Source organism: Strix uralensis, chromosome 7, assembly GCF_047716275.1.
Source record: "Strix uralensis isolate ZFMK-TIS-50842 chromosome 7, bStrUra1, whole genome shotgun sequence".
NCBI classification, from domain to species: domain Eukaryota; kingdom Metazoa; phylum Chordata; class Aves; order Strigiformes; family Strigidae; genus Strix; species Strix uralensis.
In genome coordinates this window covers 37,600,059-37,624,792 of record NC_133978.1, presented here as the reverse complement: position 1 = coordinate 37,624,792, position 24,734 = coordinate 37,600,059, and the positions used below count along the sequence as shown (strand labels likewise).

Below are 24,734 nucleotides of genomic sequence, written 5' to 3'. Positions count from 1 at the left end.
TGTGAGGCAAAACTTGTCATAATTTAGATCTTAAAGGAGATTCCTGTGTCAGTGAATAATTGGGGAGGTGGATTGGCCACTCATAATCTCTCAACTGGGATGGCAGTTAATCTAGGTTTTGGTCTGACCAATGCACTTAGCACAGATAATCCCTGTTGTTGTAACGAGCTAAATTTGGTATCTCCCATTGAACAGTTGGGAGCAGATGACTAAAGGATTTTTAGGTCACTGAAAGTCCCTCCTGGAGATACCCATGAATTCTGGGCAAATCATTTGAACATGTTTCCTATGGGAGAGTTTGCTTTGACACAGAAGGAAAAGCCCTGATCTTTCTGTATTACCTGGACTGCCTTGGGGGCTGCTTTCTGTAAAATGAAGCCCTAGCTTTTCATCACAACCAAGCAGCACACACTGGTGTCCTCAGATGCATTCACAATTCCCAGCAGCATCAGCAGATGTAGCTAGCATCAAAACGAAGCCCACAGACTTCAACCACGTTTCTAGGCTCTCTTCAGAAAATCAGAGTGGAGGATAGCATCTTTCAGAGTAGAAACACCTACCTATCATCTGAGCAATCGTCTTCTCGTATTCTGAAACTATTTTCCTGTAAGAGGGGAAAAAAAGAAAAGCTTTTGGCAAACACCATAATTGGAAATGCTTACTTAGTAAATAATGCTACTCAAATAGCTGAACTATAGTATTTTGAAAGAGATACAGAGATCCTTCACACTTTTATGTGCTCCTTATTACCTGGGTAACAAATAAAACTGACAGTTCAAACATTGCACCTGAATTTTAATCCTCCGCATAAATCATTATAGGTGGGGGAGGAAAAAGGGATTGCTTCTAAACAAATTCTGTTATTTGAAACATGCCCAAAGTACATTACCATTCATGATTTAAATATAAACATAAACACATTGGTCTAATTCAAGAGTTACAAAGAATCTGATCTTTCCATTACTTTCTCCCCTCTTCTCCATGTTTATATTTGCTTATTTTTAATGTAAATGTTAAGTAAAGTTATAATTGGTAGCAAGTAAACCTAACAGGAGTGTAGTTGGCCCTCATCCAAACTATATCTAATCTTCCGCTCTCCAAATGTGTCGAAATGATCCATTAGCACTTAAGAGAACAAGAACAAAATATTTGATTATATAGTGCAAAAATTGTGTCCTATTTCCCAAATCTGTTTTTGAAACAGAGGTAGCAAAATGTTACTTTTAAGACTATTTTATTTCCTACACTCACGGTAGGCTTTGAATTTCCTTCTTGAAAAGAGGTTAGCCAAAATAAGCAGATTAAATGTGATTTAGAAAGATGATCCATCATTTCCCAGAGCCAAATAAAGCTAATGAAATGAGACTAGCTTGATCTGTGCTTTGATTCATGAGCCACGTAGGACTGTCTACAAAAAACAAAATTACCCCACACTTCAACTGAAGTGGATATTCAAAATAGCTCACTGGTATTTGGATACGTCTCTCTCTAAAGTCTTAGCTCACTTTCACTTGCTCCATTTTAGAGAAATCTGCTGCACTTGATGAGGTTACAGAAAGGATGTGGGAAAATCTTGAGACAAAAGTCAGTAACGAAAGGAGAAACTTGCGGAGCTCTCAAAAAACTAATGCAGTAACTCCTGTACTGCCTGTCTCAAATCTGAATCACAGAGCCCAGGAGCCCCTGAGAAGGCCACTTGCCCCAAAGGTCAGCAACATCTCGCTCGACCTGGTCCTGCAGAGCTCTGGGCAGAGCAGGGGCTTTCCAGCTGCACAGCCTGCTGACCTCGCTCAGGTTTCAGCTAGGAACAATTTTCAGTACTGAGGCCAGAGGCCGTCGCCTCCACTGGGATCTGATTGGAAGCTGCTTTCCCTTGCTGTCAGTCCTGTTGTTTTAACTGGCTTTTTCCTTTTCTTTTTTAAACCAGAAATTACACTTTTGAGAGCAAAAACAGCTGCAAGGATTTTCCCCTAAAAGGAAGGGATTGGTTTCATGTCCAAAGATTACCTCAAAAGCCTGCTGTAAGAAATAAGGATTTTAAAGCCATGTCATATCCTTGTAACGCCAAGCACCTTTAGGAAGCTTTATCATCCTAGAAAATGAAGTCAAGGACTCAGGGCAACGAACATGACATTAAACACTGTTACAACACTACAGCACTTCCAAGCCTAGGCTGCACCACGGAAGTTGCCAGTAAAGTGAAATAACATTATCTATTTCTTATTTTTACTGGCTGAGGCTGGTTCAAGTAGATACCACATTCTCTGCATTATCCAGCCTTATGAAACATGTGGCAGCTGTTCAGCAGAAGCAGATACTGCAATGGCACATTGATTTTAATAATACTCGACCTGGAAAGCAAGGGAGCCAAGTGAGGTGGTGTTCCAGATTCATGGCAAAGGCCTCTTTCTGTCAAGCAGCCTAAATAAGTCACTATGGCTGGGGGACCAAAGGATGCTGGCCACACCATTCTTCTCTGTGATGGCACATCTTAACCCTAGCTTGACATGCTGCATAGACTTAACTTTTGATATTTTACACATTCAGTCTATGTATTAACTTCCTGCAATTTCATTAAGTCATAAAAACACCAAAATCCAGGGCTACAAAGGATCTCAGAGGTCATCTGCCCGACTTCCCTTTCCGAGTATGATCAATTAGACCTCCAAATAACTGTATTTAAATATATCTTGCCTGCCTCTGGTTGTACCCTTGAATTATGGTATAGCCCACCCTGGTTTAGCTCTTCAATAGATTACATTATTACAACTTCTCATCTTGGCTACTGTTCTCTGGAGTGGAATTTCCTCCAGTCTGACATTTTTCTGAAAACATAGTTGAATTCAGGATATTCCAGGTAAGAGTATGCAGGACTTGGGTAAAGGAGCATTGCTTCTCCTTCTGTGGAAAGGATGCTTTTGTGCTTGCAGCTCTAGATAATCTCTTCACCTCTTGCTTATCATTATGTCATATTTAATTGCTGCATCTCTAATTTACCACACATGGACTGTTTCAACATTTAATCTTCCAAGAGAAGTCCTTCTTTGTGCACACATGCATATTTTATCATTTTGTGACAATATTAGTCAGATTTGTTTTTTCACCCATGTGTTCTAGTGATGTGCCTGCGGGAAATTTGGCTTAGATAATGTGGGGGTTTTTTAAATCAAATTTTATTGAGGGTGTAGACACACAACCAAATTACTGTGAGGAAGATGAAGGTACAGATCTACAGTGTGCCAGCTGCTCTGTGTCACCCTCTGCTCTCCTTTCATTAAGGAATAAGCAACCTCTGTCAGTGCCCATTTTGCAGCCAGCAGACACGAGCACCCAGGCACTTTCTAGAGAACAGACCAAGTACCGCACCTGAGCGTGTGTGCTGAACACTGAGTCATTCCTTACACAATTCCTAATTTTGTTCATTCCTTTTTTTGCATCCTTGGTTTGACTGCTTGCAGCAGCTCCTTTCTGATTTGCCTCATTATGCATTTGAGGGCCATGCCAGGGTTTTGTTTCCTTTCCCAAGTGGAGTGCAGAGAGGTGAGAGAACTCAGCTGGGCACTGGGAGACGCTTTTCTGAAAGAAATAAAGCCCCTGCCTTTTGCAGATGCTTCTCTTAATGCTTCTCTTAAGACGCTTTGGCTCAAAGCCCTGTGCTGCCGCTATTCAAATCTGCCATGTGTGACTCCTGGCATCCATGCTCGTATTTGCCAAGTTCTGCACCACAGTTCCCTTTTACCCTTACTCTCCAAGTACACTTTTCCTGGATATAAGCAGGAATTAACATATGCAGGTCATCACCTCATACAGCTCATTGGCTTTAGCTTTAAATCACTGAGACATTTAATTTTGGGAAGAAGTTGGTGCTAGAAGTGGTTTTGAAGAAAATTCAGTCTCAGAAGCGATTGCAGAAATTACTACTCAAAAGAAGGATGCTAAAATAATCTGACAGTTTTCTTTTATTTACGAGTTAAAGAGGGGGATGGTTTTTCTGTTTGTCTGAAGGTAGTAAATAACAGGCCTTAAAGACTCCATGAAATATTTTCTCTCTTGCAACTGATCACCTTCTCAGATTCAGATTGATGAGCAGGTCAAGCTCATTGGTATGTTGTTCTTATGGTATTACCACTGTAAAAAAAAAAAGGCTGAAAATTTCAACTGACTAAATGGGGAGCAATAATGATTCTTTGAGCAACACTGCTCACTTCATCCACTACAGTGATTTCATTGTCACCCTTGCAAGTGGTAGAACCTGGGCTGGGAAGGAAGGTCAAACCAGTTACGTTCCAGTATACAGATATTTAATGTAATAGAAGCATGTTTGCAAGGAGAAATAGAATAGAACAGATACAACCAGAATAAACTGAAAAGTTCAGGGTCCTTCCGTCAGCTCTCAAATGAAGCAGCAAAATCCAACACAACAATTGCTTATCTAAGATCAAGCTTAGTGTGTGCAGTAATTAGAAAATCAGCTCAGTTCAAAGAAAAGAGTGTAGAATCTCCTTGAAAGTCAACACTCAGAGGACAGAGTGGTTTCTTTGCAAGAAATGTGTTTCTACTGCAACTGGGTTGTTTTCTATTGTCCAAGAAACTTTTTACAATCATGCCCTGGAGGTAGCCAGTACTACTCATACCTAGCTGCAAACCTTCACTTTTTTTCTTCTCTTGGCAAAACTATTTGTGGAGAGTGAATTTTAAATTAGCACATGCATACCTGTGCCAGCTCTGGTGGCAGACTCGTTCAATCTGGCAACAGAAACCTCACTATGCAGTCCACGTGAGAATTCACAGCACAAACTGGAGGAAATTCTTCTCTTACATTAACCTAGATTAAAACCTCTCTTATCTCAGTATTTTTAGGATGTAAATGAGATCAGCAACATAGAAGTTTTCAATGATTACCCTGAACCGGGGTGCCCACCATGCAGAGCAAACACAAAATATCAGTTTAGCATCAATCCAAAGCCTGCAGTTAAAAATAACCAAAACAGTTGTACAATTATGGTACTCTGTGTACTACCCACAGGCTGAAATGAGACTCTGTCAGTGCGATTAGTGACAAATTAATAACCCACCTCATTTCCATCACTTCCCTTCTGCTTTCTTCATATTTCTCTTTCCACTCAGATACTTCTCTTTCCTTGGCCACAATCTGAAACAAATAAAGCAAAAGAAAAAAACCAAACCAAACCAAAACAGTAAAACCAAGTGATCCATTAAAAAGGAAATTAAATAACTGTACAATATTTGATTTAATATCAAATCCTAATTAACAAAGGTACAGTTTTCAGGTGCATAATGGGTTCAAATATAAGCATCCCCAGCGATTTTTTTCTTCTTCAGACTGCAAAGTGCAATTAAAAAAGTTCAGATGTGAAATCATACTCAAGTTTTGAAAAACTAAGTTAGGAAAGTAGATGCAATGTTCTTGTTTCATGTTTCATTCCTGATTATAACAAGGAGACGTTTGAAGAAATACTGTATTACACTACACTGCATCTGGTTTGTACCTCTGTACACGGGTTTGGAACATGGTCCCCTGGTTTGTCCTCTAAGGGGGTTCTACTGCTTCTGCGTGCATATTTAGGGCTGACTGTCCATGGAATTTATAGCCAAAAGACTGTGTTCCTTCATGCTCCTTTCAGTTCACACAATCCATCATAAAGTTTGGAGTACTCTAACGCTAGATTGTACCCATTTTTTAATTGTTATTATTAGCCAGACTAATCTTATATGTAGCTTTGTAAAATACGTAATTTTATTCCTATTTCTAGCATCTTACAATTTTTATGTAATTATACAGCAATGTCAAGATGCGCAGAGTACACCTGAGACTAAAAACAATAAAGATTTATTTCATATAATGCCCGCTTTTCACTTATGTCAAAAAAAGTGAAACTTACAGTATAGCACCTTTTGCTCTGATAACCTCTAGCATGGCTTTAGCACTGTGGAGGATGGTTACAAGAATAGAACAAGTATTCGTAATATGAATCATCTGGGAGAAAACAGGAAAGAAGGAAACCGCAAGGGGCACATACTTCCTTTTCCAAATTCTGAAGAAAATTACCTCTGCTCTGGCGAGTCGTAGTGCAGAGTCTAAGTCTTGCTGCGGGTAGAGGAGACCTGTGGTGTTTTCCACATCTGAGGTGCCGATCCGGGAGTACAGTGCACTTTTAGAGATGGAAACATCTGCTGGGATAGCAGGTTCTCTCTGTGTGTTTGTTTTTTTAAATACAAAGAAATGAACCATTAAATATGTGTTTATTTCATATGTCTTCTGGGTGTAGTGCTAGGCACCAGGGTCCTGAGCTAGGACTAGAATCATGTGTAGTACTAAATTATAACAGCAATTAACACCGACAAGGAACTTTGAATTTAGCAATCATAAAATATACATTTAAGATCCATAGTGAGCACCAAGAGAGCCATATTACCCTTACAGTGAGAAAACAAAGACAGCACTTCGCCACCAATATTTTAAGGTTCTATATTAGAATATTTACTACTTTCTGATGCAGAAATTCCTCCGAAACATCCACAAGAAATGCACGTCAGCAGAGGAAATTAGATTTGGAGGCAGAGAGCTTGTTAAGGGAAATTCTGTTTCCATAAAAAAAGATCAAGAAACCAGAAGCAAGAGGACAGCTCGCTTTCTTAGGTCTGATGCGCCAATATACTGTATCTATCATAAATGATATTACATATAAAGTGTGGATTTACAAGTGACACTGCTGCCCCACTGGTGTTCAGCATGCGATTAGTAAGTTAAATGAGGTTTTATTTGCAGCTGCCAATTTTGCTCATGTCAGCGGCCCAGATTAAAGCAGGAGGAGAGCAGCATGTGAAATGAGGAAGAGAGCAAAAAAGAGGTATGTGACACCGAGATGCATGAGATGTCTTGCAAACAACTCCGGATACAAACAATCCAAGTTACAGCGCATTAAAACCAAGGAGATGATAAAAGACAGTTTGGAAGATTAACTAAACAAAAAAACCCCACATTTTTAGACACCATCCGTAGCAACCCCCTGAGAGCAGACCCCTCTGCAGCAGATGTCCCTGTGACCCCAACCTACGCTTTGCATCTCACCATCACCCAGCTAACACACACGTGCTGACTGCCTGCCTGGCTGGGTGCTGCCTCTGGCGGTCTGGGAAACAAAATGTTCCTTCTCTCAGCTGCTGGTGGGTCACAAAATAATGCTGGGGTTGGATGTGACATTATCGCCGTTGTTGGGGTTTAAACGTTCCACTCCTCTGTGAAATATGCACAAAAACGGCCAAAGGAATTGGGATTACTGGTGATTGGGGAGGAAAGGGACAGACAGTACAGACACAATGGCCATCACCAAAACACTGCTCCTTACAACACTGGACTAAGGCTGGGGAATCAAAATGTTGCAAAAAATTAAAATAAAACTTTTTTTTTTAAAGAGGAAACCCTCATAGAAATCAAATGGGATAGCAAGTTAATGGTATGAGGCATCTCTATGAGCTCTGTTACGTTTCCAGGCTCCAGAGCAGAGAACAGGGATCCCCTCTGCCTGTGCAGTGCTGGGACCCCTACGACTACACTGCACAGGCACAGGCTACATCATCCTGGGGATAATTCTGCGAGACAGAGCCAGAGCAGCTCCACTTCACGGGCTGAGGATCCACGCTGGTCCCTGCATTGCCCAGAGCAGCCCCAGGGGAGCCCCACCTCGGGGAGCACTGTGGGGGAAGATGGGCTTAGCCCCGGCCAGGGATGTGCTCTTGCATTTATTATTTCCTTTTCTTTTACTCTTTATATGAAACCCTTCCACCAAAAGAAGTTTCACAGGAAAGATCTTGTATCTGAGTATGGCTGAAATTCCTTGAATTTCTGTGACCCAAGAAGATACTTCACGTGGTACAGAACATTCAAACACACTGACTTCAGTGGGGAGGACACAAATGCCCAGAAATCCCTCTCTGTGTATGTATACACACATCACCTGCTAAGCCAGTATCAAAACTACATTTTAAAATATGGAATTATTGTAATTTTTTTTAATTTACCCTGCAGATTCAGTAGCATTTTTTTTCAGTGGGCTCTCACAACAATTAAAATTGTCTCTGATGTAGCCACAGGGAGGGCTGGACCATGGCCCACAGTTTGTATGGGTGGGGAGGGAAGTCAAGTTGATCAATGCCTTTCCCATCCACTGATGGAAATGGATATTCACATACAGATTTTCTGGTACAGCACTCTCTTGCTGCTGAAAGGGGATAACATATTTTTCCAGTTCACTTGTTACCTTTGTGCATAAAGCAATATATTCTGTTCCTTCAAGTTCACTAATGCAGTATCATAGTTTTTAGGCTTTATCTGCCATAATTAAGAGTAGTAATCAAGACTTTTTAATGAGTTTTTTACATAAAAGAGAGAAAAAGGTTTTATTTTATTGAAAAGAAGGTTGGATTTTTTTTAGTTGTTTTTGTTTTTAAATAAAATAGCAGAGTCACATTCTACTGCTTGAAGCACAGGAATGTGAAAGCGAGTAGATAATGTCTGAATCAAGGTTCAGTCCTCCTCTCCACAACGTGCACCCAAACAGACCTCATTAATTTCAACACCACATGCTCTTGTTTCGACACAGTTAAAGGAAATTTTGTCAGATGCCACTCCATAAATCATTCACTTGCTCACAGTTCTTCTCGCATAGCCTAGAATAATGGAAAGGATCCAAACCCACTGTTAATTTTGTTGCAATCTTTCTGAGTTCTCACACCACACCTTATTGGAGAAGCTGTATTAAAAATTACATACAGTGCTCACTTGAGATAAACACTGGACTAGATGTGCTGGATATCACATCTGTAGACAGCATGAAGAAACCACACCAGCAACATTAAAAGACTGGGCAAGAAAATTTCATTAGACCAAGAGTAAGCTAAACAGTACTTATAAAACACCATAGTGTATCGTTACTTATGTAAGAGACTCTCACTGATTTGCTTTGTATTTTTTATTTTTAAACACGGGAGTCAATTGACTATTGCCTCTAGCATTTATGGAGCAGGCCATACTTTCTCTTTTTTGCTACATTTAACCATGAACATACAAAATAATGATCAATTCCAATATAATTAGGAGGTGCAACCTCAAATCCAGTGGATTCTCCTACCTGAGCAAAAATCTATCAAAATTACATAGCCTGTATTCTTGAAAGTATCTCCCAATATACAACTACTATGCAGGAAAAAATACTTCTGGGACACAAGCTCAGACATCTATGTAAATGCATAAATACAAAAACACATGCTGTACACACATCTGAGTAAGGGTAAAACAGTCAATAAATAAGACTACTGCTGGCTCAACTCAGTATCCCAACTCCAAAAAAATATACTTTAGTTCCTCCTCAAACACAAGGCAAGAATAACTGAGAGATAAAAAAGAGCCATTAGATCATCAAAGCTGTCCTCAAAAGAAAGGCCATTCTGAAGATCAATCTGCTAAACTGTATGTATCATATTTCAAAAGCCTCCTGCAGCTTAATTTGCTGGATCTCATAGAGAGATTGCTGGAAAATATTAATTGTGGAAAAAGAAACACAAATTTCCTCAAGCTCATATAAAAATGTGTCAAAGTAACTGCCTGGATGATAAAATTTTTAAAGAAAAAAGAACATTTAAAGCATTGAATACATACTTATGTGCATTTCTATATAGTGCTTAACACCATACTAATATAGTTATGTTTTCTCTAGTTCTCCCTTGCATTTCAGTAAATTGTACAAAAGAGTAGTAATAATGACATGCAAAACAACTTAAAATTTCCAAAGATGACTGTAAAAACTCTTGGAATTTAACCACTGAGCAGAAATGCTTGCAGTAGTGGTCTGACCAGTATTGTCCAAACTCTGCAAACACCTCACACAAGTCACAACTGGGTTCTTTGGCAGGAGCAACCAGTAAAAGTCCTTGTGGTTTTACTCCAAAACCCAATTTTACACAGCTCCAAACTGATGCACAATTCAGTAACTGATATTTGCTGCCTCCAAATATTCCTATCCTGAGAAAATAATATAGCCTGACCAACAGGATGATGGTCTTACTCGAAGTAACTCTGTCGATGCTTCAACAAAGTTCAACACCTAATTGCTGAGAAGGTAAGCAGTTAATTGGGGTAATAATAAGTGTAGGGATTTGTAAGTCACTGAACCTTGCACAGAAAGAGTCTGCTAGGGAGCTACTACTAACTGTAGGTCACTGCAATCTTAGTGTAAATATTTGAGAGCCAACACACTTCCTCTTCTCTTTCCAGCATCTTTCACAGAAACCAGGTATCTGACCAGAAAGGCAATAAATGCACATCGATTAACCAGCTGCTTCAAGGCCAAAGTGAAAGAAAATAGAGAAAGGCACTGGAATGAAAATGAAAACTAGTTTTTATCATGCTGTTTAGAGCAATATGTATTTAGCCCTGCTGAAAATGAGCTTGCCCTTTACAAGCACTCAAATACTGCTCGGTTGCGTATCAAATGATCTGCTGTTCTAACTAATTGATGTGTGTGCAGACAGGTCAATGGAGGCAAAACAAGATCTACTTGTGCTTGCAAATATACTGAAAAGCAAGTAAAATCCAAGCATAATTTCTCTGCTTGTAAAGTTCTACTAGAAAAAATGGTATCCCTGTTTGAAGGAAATATTCCTCCTTCACCACCATGAAAGCCCCCCAAAGCTGTGATGGACTAATCCCATTTCTGCTGAAGCTTTTCCTTTCAGTTTCTCTCCTTTCCTTGGATCTTATTTCAACACCCAACTCTACATCGCCTCAGCACCTGCAAGGTGGTGGGCACAAACCCTATCAGCTTTCTGTTCAAGTTGCACCTATAAAAAAATGGCCACAAGACATCCTAATGGAGTCTGTTTAATAGTGTTAATTCATCTCAGTGCTGGAAAACAAAACTCTTTGGTAATGTAGGAGTAGATGACCAGTCCTAACATTGTTGATGTCTGTGACAAGAAGTTTGGGAATGGCCAAACAATTTCCCTCTGTCTGAGAACAACAAACTGCACATCCTTATTCTCAGTCCTAGTACTAGCAGAAAATGCCTGTATTTAATCTTTATTTTAGGTGACTTAACTTTTCATAACAAGTGTTTGTGTCTTTATTTAGCATCCAATTCTTGCGACCCATCCTGTAATGGTTTACCAAATGTTAAACGCAATTATACGACATTAAGAAAAGAACTGAGGCCAGCCAACCAGAAGGGAATGCTGGTTAGCATCCAAATTTAAGTCACTGCAGTCATCTGGTGGATCCCATTATACTTAATCCAGGCCATCAGTCACTGCAGGTCACAAGGGTTGTCATCATAGGCTAATTTAACATTAGCAACCTCCCACTGAAATAGTAAAGTTATGCAAGGACAACAGTCTTTCCCAGCCTAACATGACAACCCACAGTATTCAGCTAAAAGCATTCCAATGACTGGACCAACATGGGGCTTTGAGAATGTGAAAATGCTACCGATTCTCTGTCAGAAGGTGGAGTTCTGCTTATTTTTCTCTCCCCATTTCTGCTTATTGTTTTTGTTATCTTTGTTATACAGATTAATGGCATTTTCTAAAAAATCCCAAGAAATCCATTCCTCGCTTGGAAGTTCTAAAAAGTTCATAAACTTGTTCTAGATAAAAGAAAATGCTGTAATGATGTTAAAAAGCATCTTTAAAATATAACTCCACACAATCGAATACATACTATAGCATTTTTGCAGCTCAGAATCTACCCTGGGTAACACAGAAGAATTCATAAACGGATAAACCTATTCTCTTCCATCTAAAATAGTACAATTTGTGAGTTTCTGAATTGCTGGCTGGTAGCAAAAATGCAGATGTTTAACAGAAGTTTCTTGTATAACCTATGAAGAGCATCTAGGTATTATTATGTGTTTCATCTCGAGTGTTTCCTGGTGCTGGAGAGCCGGACTGCTGCGTGTTACAGCAAAGTGCTGGGAGGGCAAGGAGGTAGAGAGAGTAAGGAAGTGGAGAGGATCGAAAGAGGATCCCACCTCACCCTCTTCTGACACCCACAACTCAGGGTAACAGAGCAAGGGGACACCGTCACACACAGGCTAGAACTCAAACAGGAAAATGATATTTACCCCTGTACCATAAAAACTGTATCTTACCCCTGGACTCGGCACTGGTGAGACCACACCTCGATGACTGGGTTCAGTTTTGGGCCCCTCACTCCAAAAAGGCCATTGAATGACTCGAGTGTGTCCAGAGAAGGGCAACGGAGCTGGTGCAGGGTCTGGAGCACAGGTCTGATGGGGAGCGGCTGAGGGAACTGGGGGGGTTTAGTCTGGAGAAGAGGAGGCTGAGGGGAGACCTCATCGCCCTCTACAACTCCCTGAAAGGAGGGTGCAGAGACGGGGGATGAGTCTCTTGAACCAAGGAACAAGCACCAGGACAAGAGACAATGGCCTCAAGCTGCGCCAGGGCAGGGTCAGACTGGCTCTTAGGAAGTATTTCTTTGCAGAAGGGGTTGTTGGGCATTGGAATGGGCTGCCCAGGGCAGGGGGGGGAGTCCCCATCCCTGGAGGGGTTGAAGAGTCGGGTTGACCCAGCGCTGAGGGATCTGGTGGAGTTGAGAACTGTTAGGACATGTTAGGATAATGGTTGGACTAGGTGATCTTCAAGGTCTTTTCCAATCTAGATGATTCTGTGATATTTATTTTTTCACTCCTTTAATTAGAAGGTTAATCTTGGTTTTTAATGAAGAAAACAGCATGTTTTTCTTGATTAAATAAAAGATTATAGCCACATATGTTAAAACACACATAAATCTGCAAGGAATGGGTTTACTTCAGTAAGCATATGTGCACCATAGAAACAGTTAGCTTGTGGGCTATTTAAGGTAAGAAATAAATCAAATCTCTTTTTTTTTTTCATAAAAGCACAGTTAATCTAAAAAAAATTCTTTACTTTTATGAACTAGCTACTTTATGACTGATCTTTAAAGCACCAAGAAATTCTACGCTATACCCAGCACAAATGTTGTTATGATGCAATGAACTCAGGATTATACAGGATCAGGCAAAAGACTTCCCACTGACTTATTAATGGACAGTATAAGAAAAGAAAGGTCACTGGAGAAGGACATGCCAGAAGCACATTCTCCTTGTTTGGAATAAGATGTCTCACTGCAGCAGCACACTGCCATCCCATCAGCATCTCATTCAGCTGATACCACCTCCCAAGAAAGCCACTAACATTTCTGGCTTGACTTCTTTGTTAAAAGTACCATGAAGGGCATCATAAACTGGCTGTGCAACTGGCTAACCACCAAACTCAGTGCATCAGAGCAAACTTTCCCATCCTGTTCCAAACACAGTGAAGACCATGTGCATCCCTAGAGCAGTGCAAAGCATCACTCTGAGGCAGAACTAGCCAGCGCAACCTGGAACTAGCAATAAAAAAAAAAAGATTTAGATCTTCACGAATAAAGACACATTGTGTTGGGAAGCCTTTTTCCCTTGGGAAATCTATAGCCCTTCCAAACTTGCTGTAGTCCCTTTCTTCAGATGCCTGAAGGCAGGGTTGACAGAATATCTTTCTTCTAAACTCTGAGTCAAGGTGTCTGATTTCAAGCTGAAAATACCAACAAAAGCCAAAATGTCTCTGCAGGCAAAATCTATAGCATCTTTGTAAGAAGTAGGTGTGGTATTGTTTTGCCATCAAACATTTTAGGACAAATCTTGCTGTGGACAAATGACAAATGATAGAACCACAGAATCATAGAATTGTTTACGTTGGGAAAGACCTTTAAGATTGAGTCCAACCACTAACCTAGCACTGCCAAGGCCACCACTAAACCATGTCCCTAAGCATCACATCTACGTGTTTTTTAAATACCTCCAGGGATGGTGACTCAACCACTTCTCCGGACAGCCTGTTCCAATGCTTAACAACCCTTTCAGTGAAGAGATTTTTTCCTAATACCCAATCTAAACCTTCCCTGGCACAACTTGAGGCCATTTCCTCTTGTCCTATTGCTTGTTACTTGGGAGAAGAGACCAACAGCCACCTCTCCACAACCTCCTTTCGGGTAGTTGTAGAGAGCAATAAGGTCTCCCCTGAGCCTCCTTTTCTCCAGACTGAACAACCCCAGTTCCCTCAGCTCTTCCTCATAAGACTTGTGCTCTAGATCCTTCATCAGCTTCGTTGACCTTCTCTGGACACGCTCCAGCACCTCAATGTCTTTCTTGCAGTGAGGGACCCAAATCTGAACCCAGTATTCAAGGTGTGGCCTCACCAGTGCTGAGTACAGGAGGACAATCACTTCCCCAGTCCTGCTGGCACCAGGATACACACCAGGATGCCATTGGCCTTCTTGGCCACCTAGGCACACTGCTGGATCATATTCAGCTGCTGTCGACCAACACCCCCAGGTCCTTTTTCGTCTGGCAGCTTTCCAGATGCTCTTCCCGAAGCCTGTAGCGCCGCAGGGGGTTGTTGTGACCTAAATTCAGGACCTGGAACTCAGCCTTGTTGAACCTTGTACAGTTGGCCTCGGCCCATTGATTGAGCCTGTCCAGATCCCTCTGTAGAGCCTTCCCACCCTCCAGCAGATCAACACTCCCGCCCAACTTGGTGTCATCTGCAAACTGGGGGTGCAGTCAATCCCCTTGTCCAGATCACTGATAAAGATATTAAACAGAACTGGCCCTAATACTGAGCCCTGGGGAACACCACTTGTGACCAGCCACCAACTGGATTTCACTCCATTCACCACAACTCTTTGGGCTTGGCCATCCAGCCAGTTTTTTACCCAGTGAAGAGTATACTCGTCCAAGCCATGAGCAGCCAGTTTCTCGAGAATGCTGTGGGAAACGGTGACAAAGGCTTTACTAAACTCCAGGTAAACAATATCCACAGCCCTTCCCCCATCCACTAAGCGGGATAGAAGGAGATCAGGTTAGTCAGGCAGGACCTGCCTTTCATAAACCCACGTTGACTGGGCCTGATCACGTGGTTGTCCTATACAAGCTGCATGACGGCACTCAAGATGATCTGCTCCACAGCCTTCCCCAGCATTGAGATCATGCTGACAGGCCTGTAGTTCCCTGGATCCTCCTTCCAGCCCTTCCTGTAGATGGGCATCACATTTGCAAACTTCCAGCCAACTGGGACCTCCCTGGTTAGCCAGGACTGCTGATAAATGATGGAAAGCGTTTCAGTGAGCACCTCCACCAGCTCCGTCAGGACCCTTAGGTGGATCCCATCTGGCTCCACGGATTCGTGTGTGTCTAAGTGGTGTAGCAGGTCACTAACCATTTCCCCTTGGGTTATGGGGGCTTCATTCTGCTCCCTGTCCCAGTCTTCCAGCTCAGGGGGCTGGGTACCCAGAGCACAATTGGTCTTACTATTAAAGACCGATGGCCACCTGGATTGCAGAACCTGTCTCCTGCAAAAGGTACGTGCCTGCTTCTTGCCTTCAAATTTGCCTTTTGTTAATTTGGATGCAGCAGTACTCTTTGAGTGGAGCAGGTGACAGCATTTCTGTGTGCAGCACTGCTTTCAGCATGCTCTTTGGTGTCACACTGAGGTGCGCACAGCTTAGCACTGCACTCTGAGAGCCTTAGTTACCTTGTTAAAGAAAAAGCATCACTCAGTTTCTTAGTCTGTGCAGACTCACACACACATGGCAGGCACAAAACAGATACCTCAGAGCGGAAAGAAGACAGGGTAATCTGCCTGGCTAACTTCAGTGCTTCTATCCTCATTGCAGCAAACTCTAACTCCTCCTGTCAAGTGTTTGGTTGTGAGCAATCCACAGAAAAAAACGTATTAAGAACACAGCAAAAACGTTTAACACATTCAAAAATGGAGTATTATCTTTTAATGTATAACTCTGAAAATTCCTGGGTGACAAACACATCCCATATGCCCTTCATGACTAGAACACTGATACAAAACTCCAGTTTTTGGTTAGTTTTGAGGTAGCTGTATAGACGAACAATTTTTATTAGGGGATAAGCATGAACAATGCTTTGAGTAAAATAAATGTTTTCTAAAGCTAAAGCTGCTTTTCACAGAATTCTCTCCTTTCATTTTTATTTTATGTGAATGTATGCCAGCTGCCACTCTCAATTCAACATTTACTGTTTTAAATGTCACTATAAATATTCTAGAAAATATGTCCTGATGTACAGAACTGGTCTGCAGATCAATATGCTTTTCCTAGAAGAAGCCATGCCAAATTCTGCATTAGGTAGATTACTAGAAAAACAAAGCCTAATTTTCATTTCAGCAGAATTAGGGCTGAAATCTCTCAAAATGAATCTATGCATATAGACCTACTAAGGTCAGGTGTCAAGACAGCTCTCCACACATCAAGTCCTGTGTTCAAGTTTAAAAGACCTGCTTTGTAAAGACTTCTGCAAAATAGATACATCAGTGGTATAGCTGAAAGGATAGCTGAAACTGCTGATGAAATTTAAGTTTATGTATTATATGAATGAAATTAAAATATCTCTGTTCCTGAAGTTCCTGAAAGGCCAAAGTTACTTTGGAAAGAATCAAATCATTGTTTTGCTTCTTTCCCACCTCCCCTCCAAGTCTCCCCCCACCCCTTTCAGATGAGGCAAAGCATTCCTCTACCTCTGTATAGACAGACTTCAAGAAAAGTGACATTTATATTTCTGCTACAAACCTGAAGTTTCTGAGCAAATACTGGGGGGTTCTTTTCTGCTAAGTCAGGATCTAGATATTCAGGCTGATCACATATTGAGGTTTTCTTAGATATCCTATTAAGAAGAGCATCAGCAGAGACAAAGGAGTCTTCAGGAGATGTCTGAAGGGTAAGGAGGATACAGAATAAGCAACAGAGATTTTGCCCAAGTAGTTCAGGCCAAAAGCAACATTCGTGTCTGCATATGTTTGATTCCTAGTAATTTCATGCCCCACTGAAGATTACTTTTGAATACACGATTCATAGATGTAACAGATAAATATCAAGAACAATTTTCCTAATTTAAAAGCTGAGTAAATTTTCCAAGATTAACATGAAGTAAGTAATTTTAGCACCTCTAAAGCAATGGCTCTCAAACCACGAACCACAGCCCACTCTCGATATTTCTACAATAGTTTTCAAAGTTACCATAGGTTTTGACCATACCATAGCTTATGTTCAGTTCAGGCATCTCTAAGGCAGTCCAAAAGCTTTGAAGACCACCAAAACAGGGGAACCTCAGCAAGACTTTTTTTGCGTTTTTACAAAGTCTTTTAGCTGCTTATTGGGGATAAACTATGTTATGTTCACAATTATGATCAGGATAAATGCATAATATGAGGGTGGACAGAATTAGAATGACAAAACCAAGACCACTGGGATTTGAAACCCAAAAGTCCCTGCAATGAGAGAAGTATTCAAGCTCATAAAAAAATGTTTTGTGAGATGGTATCAACACCATCAATAACATAAATTAAGCATAGTATTAAAGTGAGCTGCTTCTTGTTTTGACTCCTCAGTAAATATATTGTCATACAGCTTAGCATGCCTAGTGCTGTAGGCATTTGTGAAACGAGTTTGCCTGGAAAAGTGGAGGCCTTGAGGAAACCTTCATGAATTTGAGAACCAATGCTCTGAAGTCTGTATGCAGCGCAGATTGGAAGCAAGGAAGGGCTCACTACTAATTCAAATACAATCCAGAGAAGCCATGAAAAAAAGTGATTTAACTAGAAGCTGGAATGAGTTCTAATCATCAAAAAAGTGAATTTTACATTATTAGTATCAGATGACAACAACATGGTTAACAATTTATACAAGAATGTGAAGGGGCACCTGTTTTTTACAACAAAACTTTGAAATTTCACAGTATGTGCAACAGAACAAATCATGTCTCTATGTTTGTATCAAACCCCTTATTTTATATATAAAATATTTCTTCAAATATTGCGTTAAAGCACACTGTAAGAAGGCCTGTGTGAGAAAAAAAGCACTTCAAAGTGTTGACTTGGAATAAGTTATTACAAGAACATGGTGAGCTACGGTAAGAATTCAGAAAATTATTCTGAATTCCATCAGTTGCATCAACCTACCTCCCTCATTTGGGTCCTACCACATGCTGCTACCAAGATCTTTAAGTATCAGGTTGAGTTTCACTCTACTTTTGAGATCCACCTTTGCTACCTCTTATACGAAATGAGAAATTTCTGCGGGAAAATTATTCCCAAACTCTTATCATAATTTACTTACTATTTCAATAGCCTCTGGAGTTGTTCCTAGGGTCATGGGCTCTAGGTCTTTCTGCTTTGACTTGTCAGGTGACTGTAAGTGTGCCTCTTGGCTGGCAGCTAAGACTCGGGAAGCTGGATGTTGTATTTTAATTCCAGAGGATTGCTGGGCTTCAGGGTCTTCAAAGCTTGACCTGGAAAAAGATTGTGTACATGCTTTCAGGGTGGAGTGCAAGGCCCTTACAATTCTGCTTCTGGTAACAACTAAGCAAGTCCTCTTCATTACTTTCATGGGGGTGTGTGTGTGTATATATATATATATGTATATATATATATACACAGACACACACACATTGTTTCAACTCAACTTTATATCATTGTATCTCATAACACTTTGCAATATCCTTTCAAAGCACTGCACTGGAGCCATCTATAGAAAGCCAGTTCTATCAGAAATGTTATGCACATTCCTTAAATATTTCTCACTTGCCTTTTTACCCCTTTCTCATTGTGACCTACATCTCTCCCAGCAATCAACTTTTACTAACAAGAACAGATGTCCTTAACAAGCAAAATTTTTGGAAGTAAATACAACCCCCACATCCTGTTCTTATGAACTAGACTCCTTGTTCAGAAAATATATCTGGAAAAGGCCAAGTGAAAAGTTGCAATTAGATTTCCAGATTGACATGAAAATAACCTCAATATCTGAGAAAAAAAACCCTGCAAGTCGAAAGCCATTGTCTAGTGAAACAGCTGCCACACGGACTCTAGTAAGAATACGAAGGAGAAATAAATGTCCTTATTCCCTCCCTTCATAAAACTTCTGTATCTTTGTCCTTTATTCTCTATCATATGTGTACACAGATGGGAATCTATTTTTAAACAAACAATTCAGCAACACAGAGGCAGAGAGAGGAAGAATTGCCTGTCTACGTGCTATGATGGTAACCCATTTCCCTGACATCCTTTTCCATTGCTGAATTTACTTGCAGTGACATACCCTGAGCATGGTGTTGTGGAATCAGACAGTCTGATGGGAGGTGATTTGACTGGGCTTTCCTGCTGTGCATCAAACATTAGATATAAAGATTGTTTCTTCGGGGTGCTATCATCCTGCTGGCAACAGGAAAAGAAAGACTCATTAAGCAACTCAACCATTCTCCATTAAAGCTAATTCAGGTCACTGAAGCCTTAAGTGACCAAATTACTTGACAGACAACTAATAATATAGGACTGTAATATATATGCTAACTGATACTGAGATGATCCCTTTAAGGAAGAAACCATTAAAGAACAAAACCTAAACAGTTCACTCTTTGTAATGGCTCTTCTTCTATCACTTTGGGGTTAATCAGATTTCTGGTCCTGTCAGGCAGGAGGCATCCCTTGACTGCAAGTGTTACTAAAATATTCATTGAAACTTCTCATCAGTTTAAGCACCTGACATACATGCTTGATTTTTCTAACTTCCCTTGTGGATATACCCCCATTGGATCTAGTCAAGCTATCATGAATTAAATAGAAGTAAGGCAAAACAACTGATAACGTATAGTACCACATTCCATATTTCACATTCATTCTGCATTCTCTCCTGATCCCCTCCATCTTCTTCAAAGCTTTACTCTCAGTTTCTTAAAATAGTTCAATAGCTGGTGTAGACAGCTCTGTACTCTACACTGCTGGAAATACTGATTTGCTTTTAATCTCCAGAAAGAACTACTATGATGCTAGCTTAAAAATAAAGTAGTAAAATGGAACAAGCTCTACAGGATATAGGACAACAAAGCACATGCAATTTACCCCAGTTATGCCTATTTAAAGGAACTGGTTTTGCAAATCTGCTGCAGGCACATTATAATTAATTTAAGGGGTAGTGAGGCTGATGGCATTATCAAGGTAGTATATTATGACAAGGGAATGCAAATGAATGGAAATGAAAGTGAGGACTTACAGGCACAGAAGAGCCTATTTTCTCCATATATTCTATTTCATATGAGTTGCCATATTCCAATTCTGCAACAGAAACAAAAAAAGAGCCATTAAATACATGCCATGAAATTATTTTTGCAGAAGTAAATGAGATCTGTTCTCATTTACAAGGGCCATTCCCATTCTGCTTAATACTTTTCTATGAGATATTAAAAATAGAATATACAGAGAGAAAGCAGAAGGTGCACTGATTTTCACTGATTTTCAACAGTGAACCTATGATACATTTCAGGCAAATTAATTTGCCTGAAAAATTTCAGCTTTACTAATTTGCTGAAGATTCTTCCCCAGGGGCCAGAATATTAAGAAAGTTTCAGAGTGCTTTCAGAGCACAGATAACTTTCCTCTATCATGTTATCTTATCACAGAAAACACATTTTACAGTAACTGGTAATGCCGATATCAATTTCCTTTAATGTATGCTAAAATATTTTAAAAGCTGTTGGGAAATGAAATAATTTCTATTTTTTAATGTTTATCACAAAATTCTTAATTAAGAAGGATTACTGTGGTATCACTTAACATAAAAAGATACATAAAATACTTGTATGCTCATTGAATAACGGGTGAGAAAACAGTCCAGCTTACTGGGCTGTTTCCACATTTTAGTTTCAGAGAAAAAGCCTAAGGCAGGAAGATTCATAAAGAACCCTAAATCTAAACCCTTATAAAAATGCAAATCTTTACTGCTTCTCTACTTCTAATCTCCTAATTACACTGGAGGGAATAACCAGCATTTCTTTCCAATCCATGGTCACTCAGGAGCTGATACAGAGGCAGACAGATAAAACACAGCAAAATGGAAAAGGGAGCATACCTTCCTGCACCCAAATAAAAGCAAAAACTTTGTCCAATTACATCTTAATTTAAAAATTAAAAAACGTAATTAATTTGTCCTAATGCTGTATTTTACTCTGTTTCCATAAATTAATTCAATAAACCACTTGTATAATTTAATTTCCATTATAGATAAATTCTAATAAAGGGCACACTAGCATTTACATTATGATAGAAGTAGGTGCTATAATTTGCACAGCTTTTAAAAAGCAGGGCTTGTATCAGAAAGATGGTTTGATTGAAACATTTGTTCTTTAAAAACAAACCCACCCTATGACAATCTCTTACCTGTTTTGTTAAAAAAAGAGTTTCAGAGGGTGCAATGTGAGTTTACAATGCTCGAAATTTTTGTATAATAAAAAGCACCATAGAGTACAAGCACTGCAATTCCACAAGTCTATGTATTTTGTCAAGCAACCACTGAAGAGGAACAGCCTCATACTCTCAGTACCTGACATGTGGGAGATATTAATAGTAAAACGCCTAAGTGAAGAGAATGCTATAATAGCAGGCTCCTCACGTTTAAATTCCTAGCATCATATGTTTTTAATAGTAATAGGGAGCCAGGCAAGATGGACAACCTCCTGGTATCAGATACAAGCTTCTTCCTACTGAAAGCAAAACCAAAACTAGAAGGATGAGATTCAAACCACCTACTAGATGCAGAATTGCAGGAGAAAGCATGAAATAGCAGCTAACAGCATCCAGTGTTTAGTAACTGCCTTTCTGTATTTCATTTATCTTCACACAGCCCAACGAAGTGCATCACAAACGTTTATGGGCAGCTTTACGACCCCAGAGAGCAATCCGTGAGCGAGCACGAAGGCACCCTCACGGGTAGGGCAGGGGATGTACCGGCACTGTCCTCTGCTGGCACAGTCGGCAGCGAGCTTCCATCTGCCTGCGGGGCTGGTAGCAGCTTTGCAGTTGCAATCCAAACTGGGGGCAACACGTATTTAACTTTACTGATTTAAAAAAAAGGCCGGAGACAGATGGAAATACTTCAGCTAGAAACAAAAGGAATAACATGGCTTGCTAAACACAGTCTGTTTTGTCTCATTGCTCTCAGAAGTTTCCCGCACAATTAGACTCTACCTCCTCTCGCAGGTATCTCCTCTTAAGACATCATCTCCCCTCCAAAATCTTAGGCTCCGGTTATCTCTATACATTCAAAATTACAAATGCCCAGGATATCCCATGAAGTAAGATAATTATCTTTTGTAAAGACATACAATAGACTTACTAAGTGATGTCCTCCAACTCCTCCTACAAATAGCTGCAAGATAACATCAGAATTTTCTGCTAATAATCACTGCTTATTTCTGGTCTGTGCAACACGAAAATGGCAGCAGTTATAAGCAGCGCATGCAACAGATGAGAGCTGGATGTATTGGCTGACTCAGTAGTTGGGCTGTATCTGTACAAAAGCCGTGTTAGGTTACAGGATAGCACTCATACTAGTATCTGAGAGGAGTAAAAATATTCGCACTGAGAAACAGCCCTGGAATTACTCAAAAATTTCTCAACCCCACAGGAACAAGACTGTTAAGGGGGAAAAATTATTATTTTTAAGAGATCTGAAAAGCGGAAGCATTGTTGATTATAATTATCATGTAATCTGAAACTCCGACTATACCATGCAGCACACATGAGACAAGACAATTAGCATTTAATTAGGAGCTTTGCTCACTTTCTTCTACCCACTTTGATAGCTAAAATAATTGCCTTAGAGTATCTCTCACTATTCTTTTGTTCCATTTCCTTCCATATAATTTCCATTCTCCCAGATCTGGGGGGCTTATCTTCTAAAAAGTATTTCTTTTAAGTTAATTTTTTTTAATACAAATGAAGCTGATGTCTAAAATTTGTAATTTGACAATAAAGCTAAATGGATTTATCCAGACTGAAATACTTATCTGTACAGAAGACTCAACAGATTTCCAAAAAGCCCAGGCCATGCAAACACATAAGCACGTCCATACGAACATGTGCAGTGCCATTAAAACCACTATGATTATTTGTGCCTGTTAATGTCAAACACATTTGACCTAAAAGCTTAGCAGTTCCTAATTAGACAAGTTAGGCAAAAACTTCTCAGATCCACTGTAAAATGGCATAAAGTAGCTTTAATGGTAGACTGGGACATGGGTTGAAAGGTTAGGGAAAAAAAATAAATTCTGATCAAGAAGAAAAAGTTTAAGCCAAGTTAAACTCATACATTCTTACTGCCCACAAAGCTGAAAATCTGCCCTCGGAGCAGATGTTGCAAAGCAGTATTCCCTCTGGTAACCCCAAGGAAGGCCACATGAAAATTTTCTAAATTCTTCCACATTTCACAGACCTGGAATGACAGTTCTCTTAACAGAAACTTCCAGCTTTAGCTCACAACTGCTTATAGGAAGGTATGACAGGAAAAAATCTTAATAAACTGACCTAGAAGGAAATTTTATCCGGCACGTGAATGATAACCATCTTATGCAGGGGATATCTTGAATATTTTTATGCATAAAGATACCTGGATCCTAGGAACTTGGAGGAGAGGCACCATGTTAAGGGTCTCAATGCAATACACAAACATTGAGCAGAATTTTAACCTGGGACCTTCTCCCATTCAGGTTAGAGGAACGGGCTCAGGCAAAATCAGTTCAGTGCCTCTGGATCCAAAAGCACTAACTGAGAGCAGTATCAGACCCCAGTCTCCTGTGAAGGCACAGAGAGAACAGGTAGCATGCACAGAGCACAGAGCATGTCTACAATCACCATACAAAGGAAGCAAAAGCCTTCCTCTGAAGGTCCCTTTCATTTTCCTTTAAGCTTCCTCTCTACTCTTTCTTGAAAACTCAAGGTCGGACTATTGGGGTCTTACATTCAGCTTAAGCACCAAGTTTCCCAGACTGGTCCAAAGAGCATAATTTTTTAGGGTTCCCAAATCATATGGTTTCCATTCAACAAAGTACACGCCAACATCCTCGAACAAAGCAAAACCCCTCTCACAATAAATATAACATTAGCTGGATGCAGACAGTCCTTTTAAAGGCATACCCTCTGTAGGAGAGCTGAACTTAGTCTCATTAACAAATGTAGACAGATCAGACGGTTGCGGGTAATCCTGCTTATCCGTGTTCAGGTCCACAGTCATGCAGGTCCATTTCTGACTGGTCACTGAAGATGCCAGTTTCTCCTCATCTGTCGCATGAACCACCGTGGATATGACGGGAGGCGTTTCTGGAGTAGGCAGTGGAGTGGGATCCTGCAGAAAACAAGGGCCAATTAATTCTATTATCTTCCATTAACACATTGAATAGTTAACTCTCTGAATTTCTTTTCATGACCAGAGTCATCTTTTTAATTCCGTACTCTTTGCTGCAGCTCTGTATAAAACACTTAATGAAAAATGTTAAAGTAGTTCACTTAGGACTCTACTAGCAGCAAGTTTTCCCAGTGTAACTAAACTCTTTGATGATAAACACTCGAATTGCAAAGCTGCCTTGATAACAAGGAAGAAAGAAAATCCCGTGCCACTTAAATCTGTTAGGCACTTGACATAAATGGCACACATCACCCATGACTGAAATCTCTGACTACCAAAACTGACTTTTTAGGCTTCCATCATAAGAGCAAACCTTCGTAGGTCTGCGAGGTCACGAACCCTTTTTCTTTGCTTCTAGGCTGCCAAGCAGCACAAATAA

At 40.2% G+C, this 24,734-nt stretch overlaps 1 protein-coding gene across 8 annotated transcripts in view; it reads right to left on the bottom strand.

Moving 5' to 3' along the window:
* Nucleotides 1-24,734, bottom strand: part of TACC2 (transforming acidic coiled-coil containing protein 2) — a 152,782-nt gene that overhangs the window by 9,143 nt on the left and 118,905 nt on the right. For 3 of the 8 annotated variants that reach the window (XM_074875457.1, XM_074875455.1, XM_074875458.1), the window contains 9 exons: nucleotides 24,088-24,295; nucleotides 20,171-20,232; nucleotides 19,220-19,335; nucleotides 18,239-18,410; nucleotides 16,694-16,834; nucleotides 15,705-15,785; nucleotides 6,071-6,214; nucleotides 5,076-5,152; nucleotides 561-604 (listed from right to left, as the gene is read on the bottom strand). In XM_074875457.1, the coding sequence (XP_074731558.1) occupies nucleotides 561-604; nucleotides 5,076-5,152; nucleotides 6,071-6,214; nucleotides 15,705-15,785; nucleotides 16,694-16,834; nucleotides 18,239-18,410; nucleotides 19,220-19,335; nucleotides 20,171-20,232; nucleotides 24,088-24,295 (1,045 nt within the window). The remainder of the gene's footprint in view (nucleotides 1-560; nucleotides 605-5,075; nucleotides 5,153-6,070; nucleotides 6,215-15,704; nucleotides 15,786-16,693; nucleotides 16,835-18,238; nucleotides 18,411-19,219; nucleotides 19,336-20,170; nucleotides 20,233-24,087; nucleotides 24,296-24,734) is intronic. The other 5 variants (XM_074875459.1, XM_074875460.1, XM_074875461.1 and 2 more) reach the window with 3 other exon arrangements.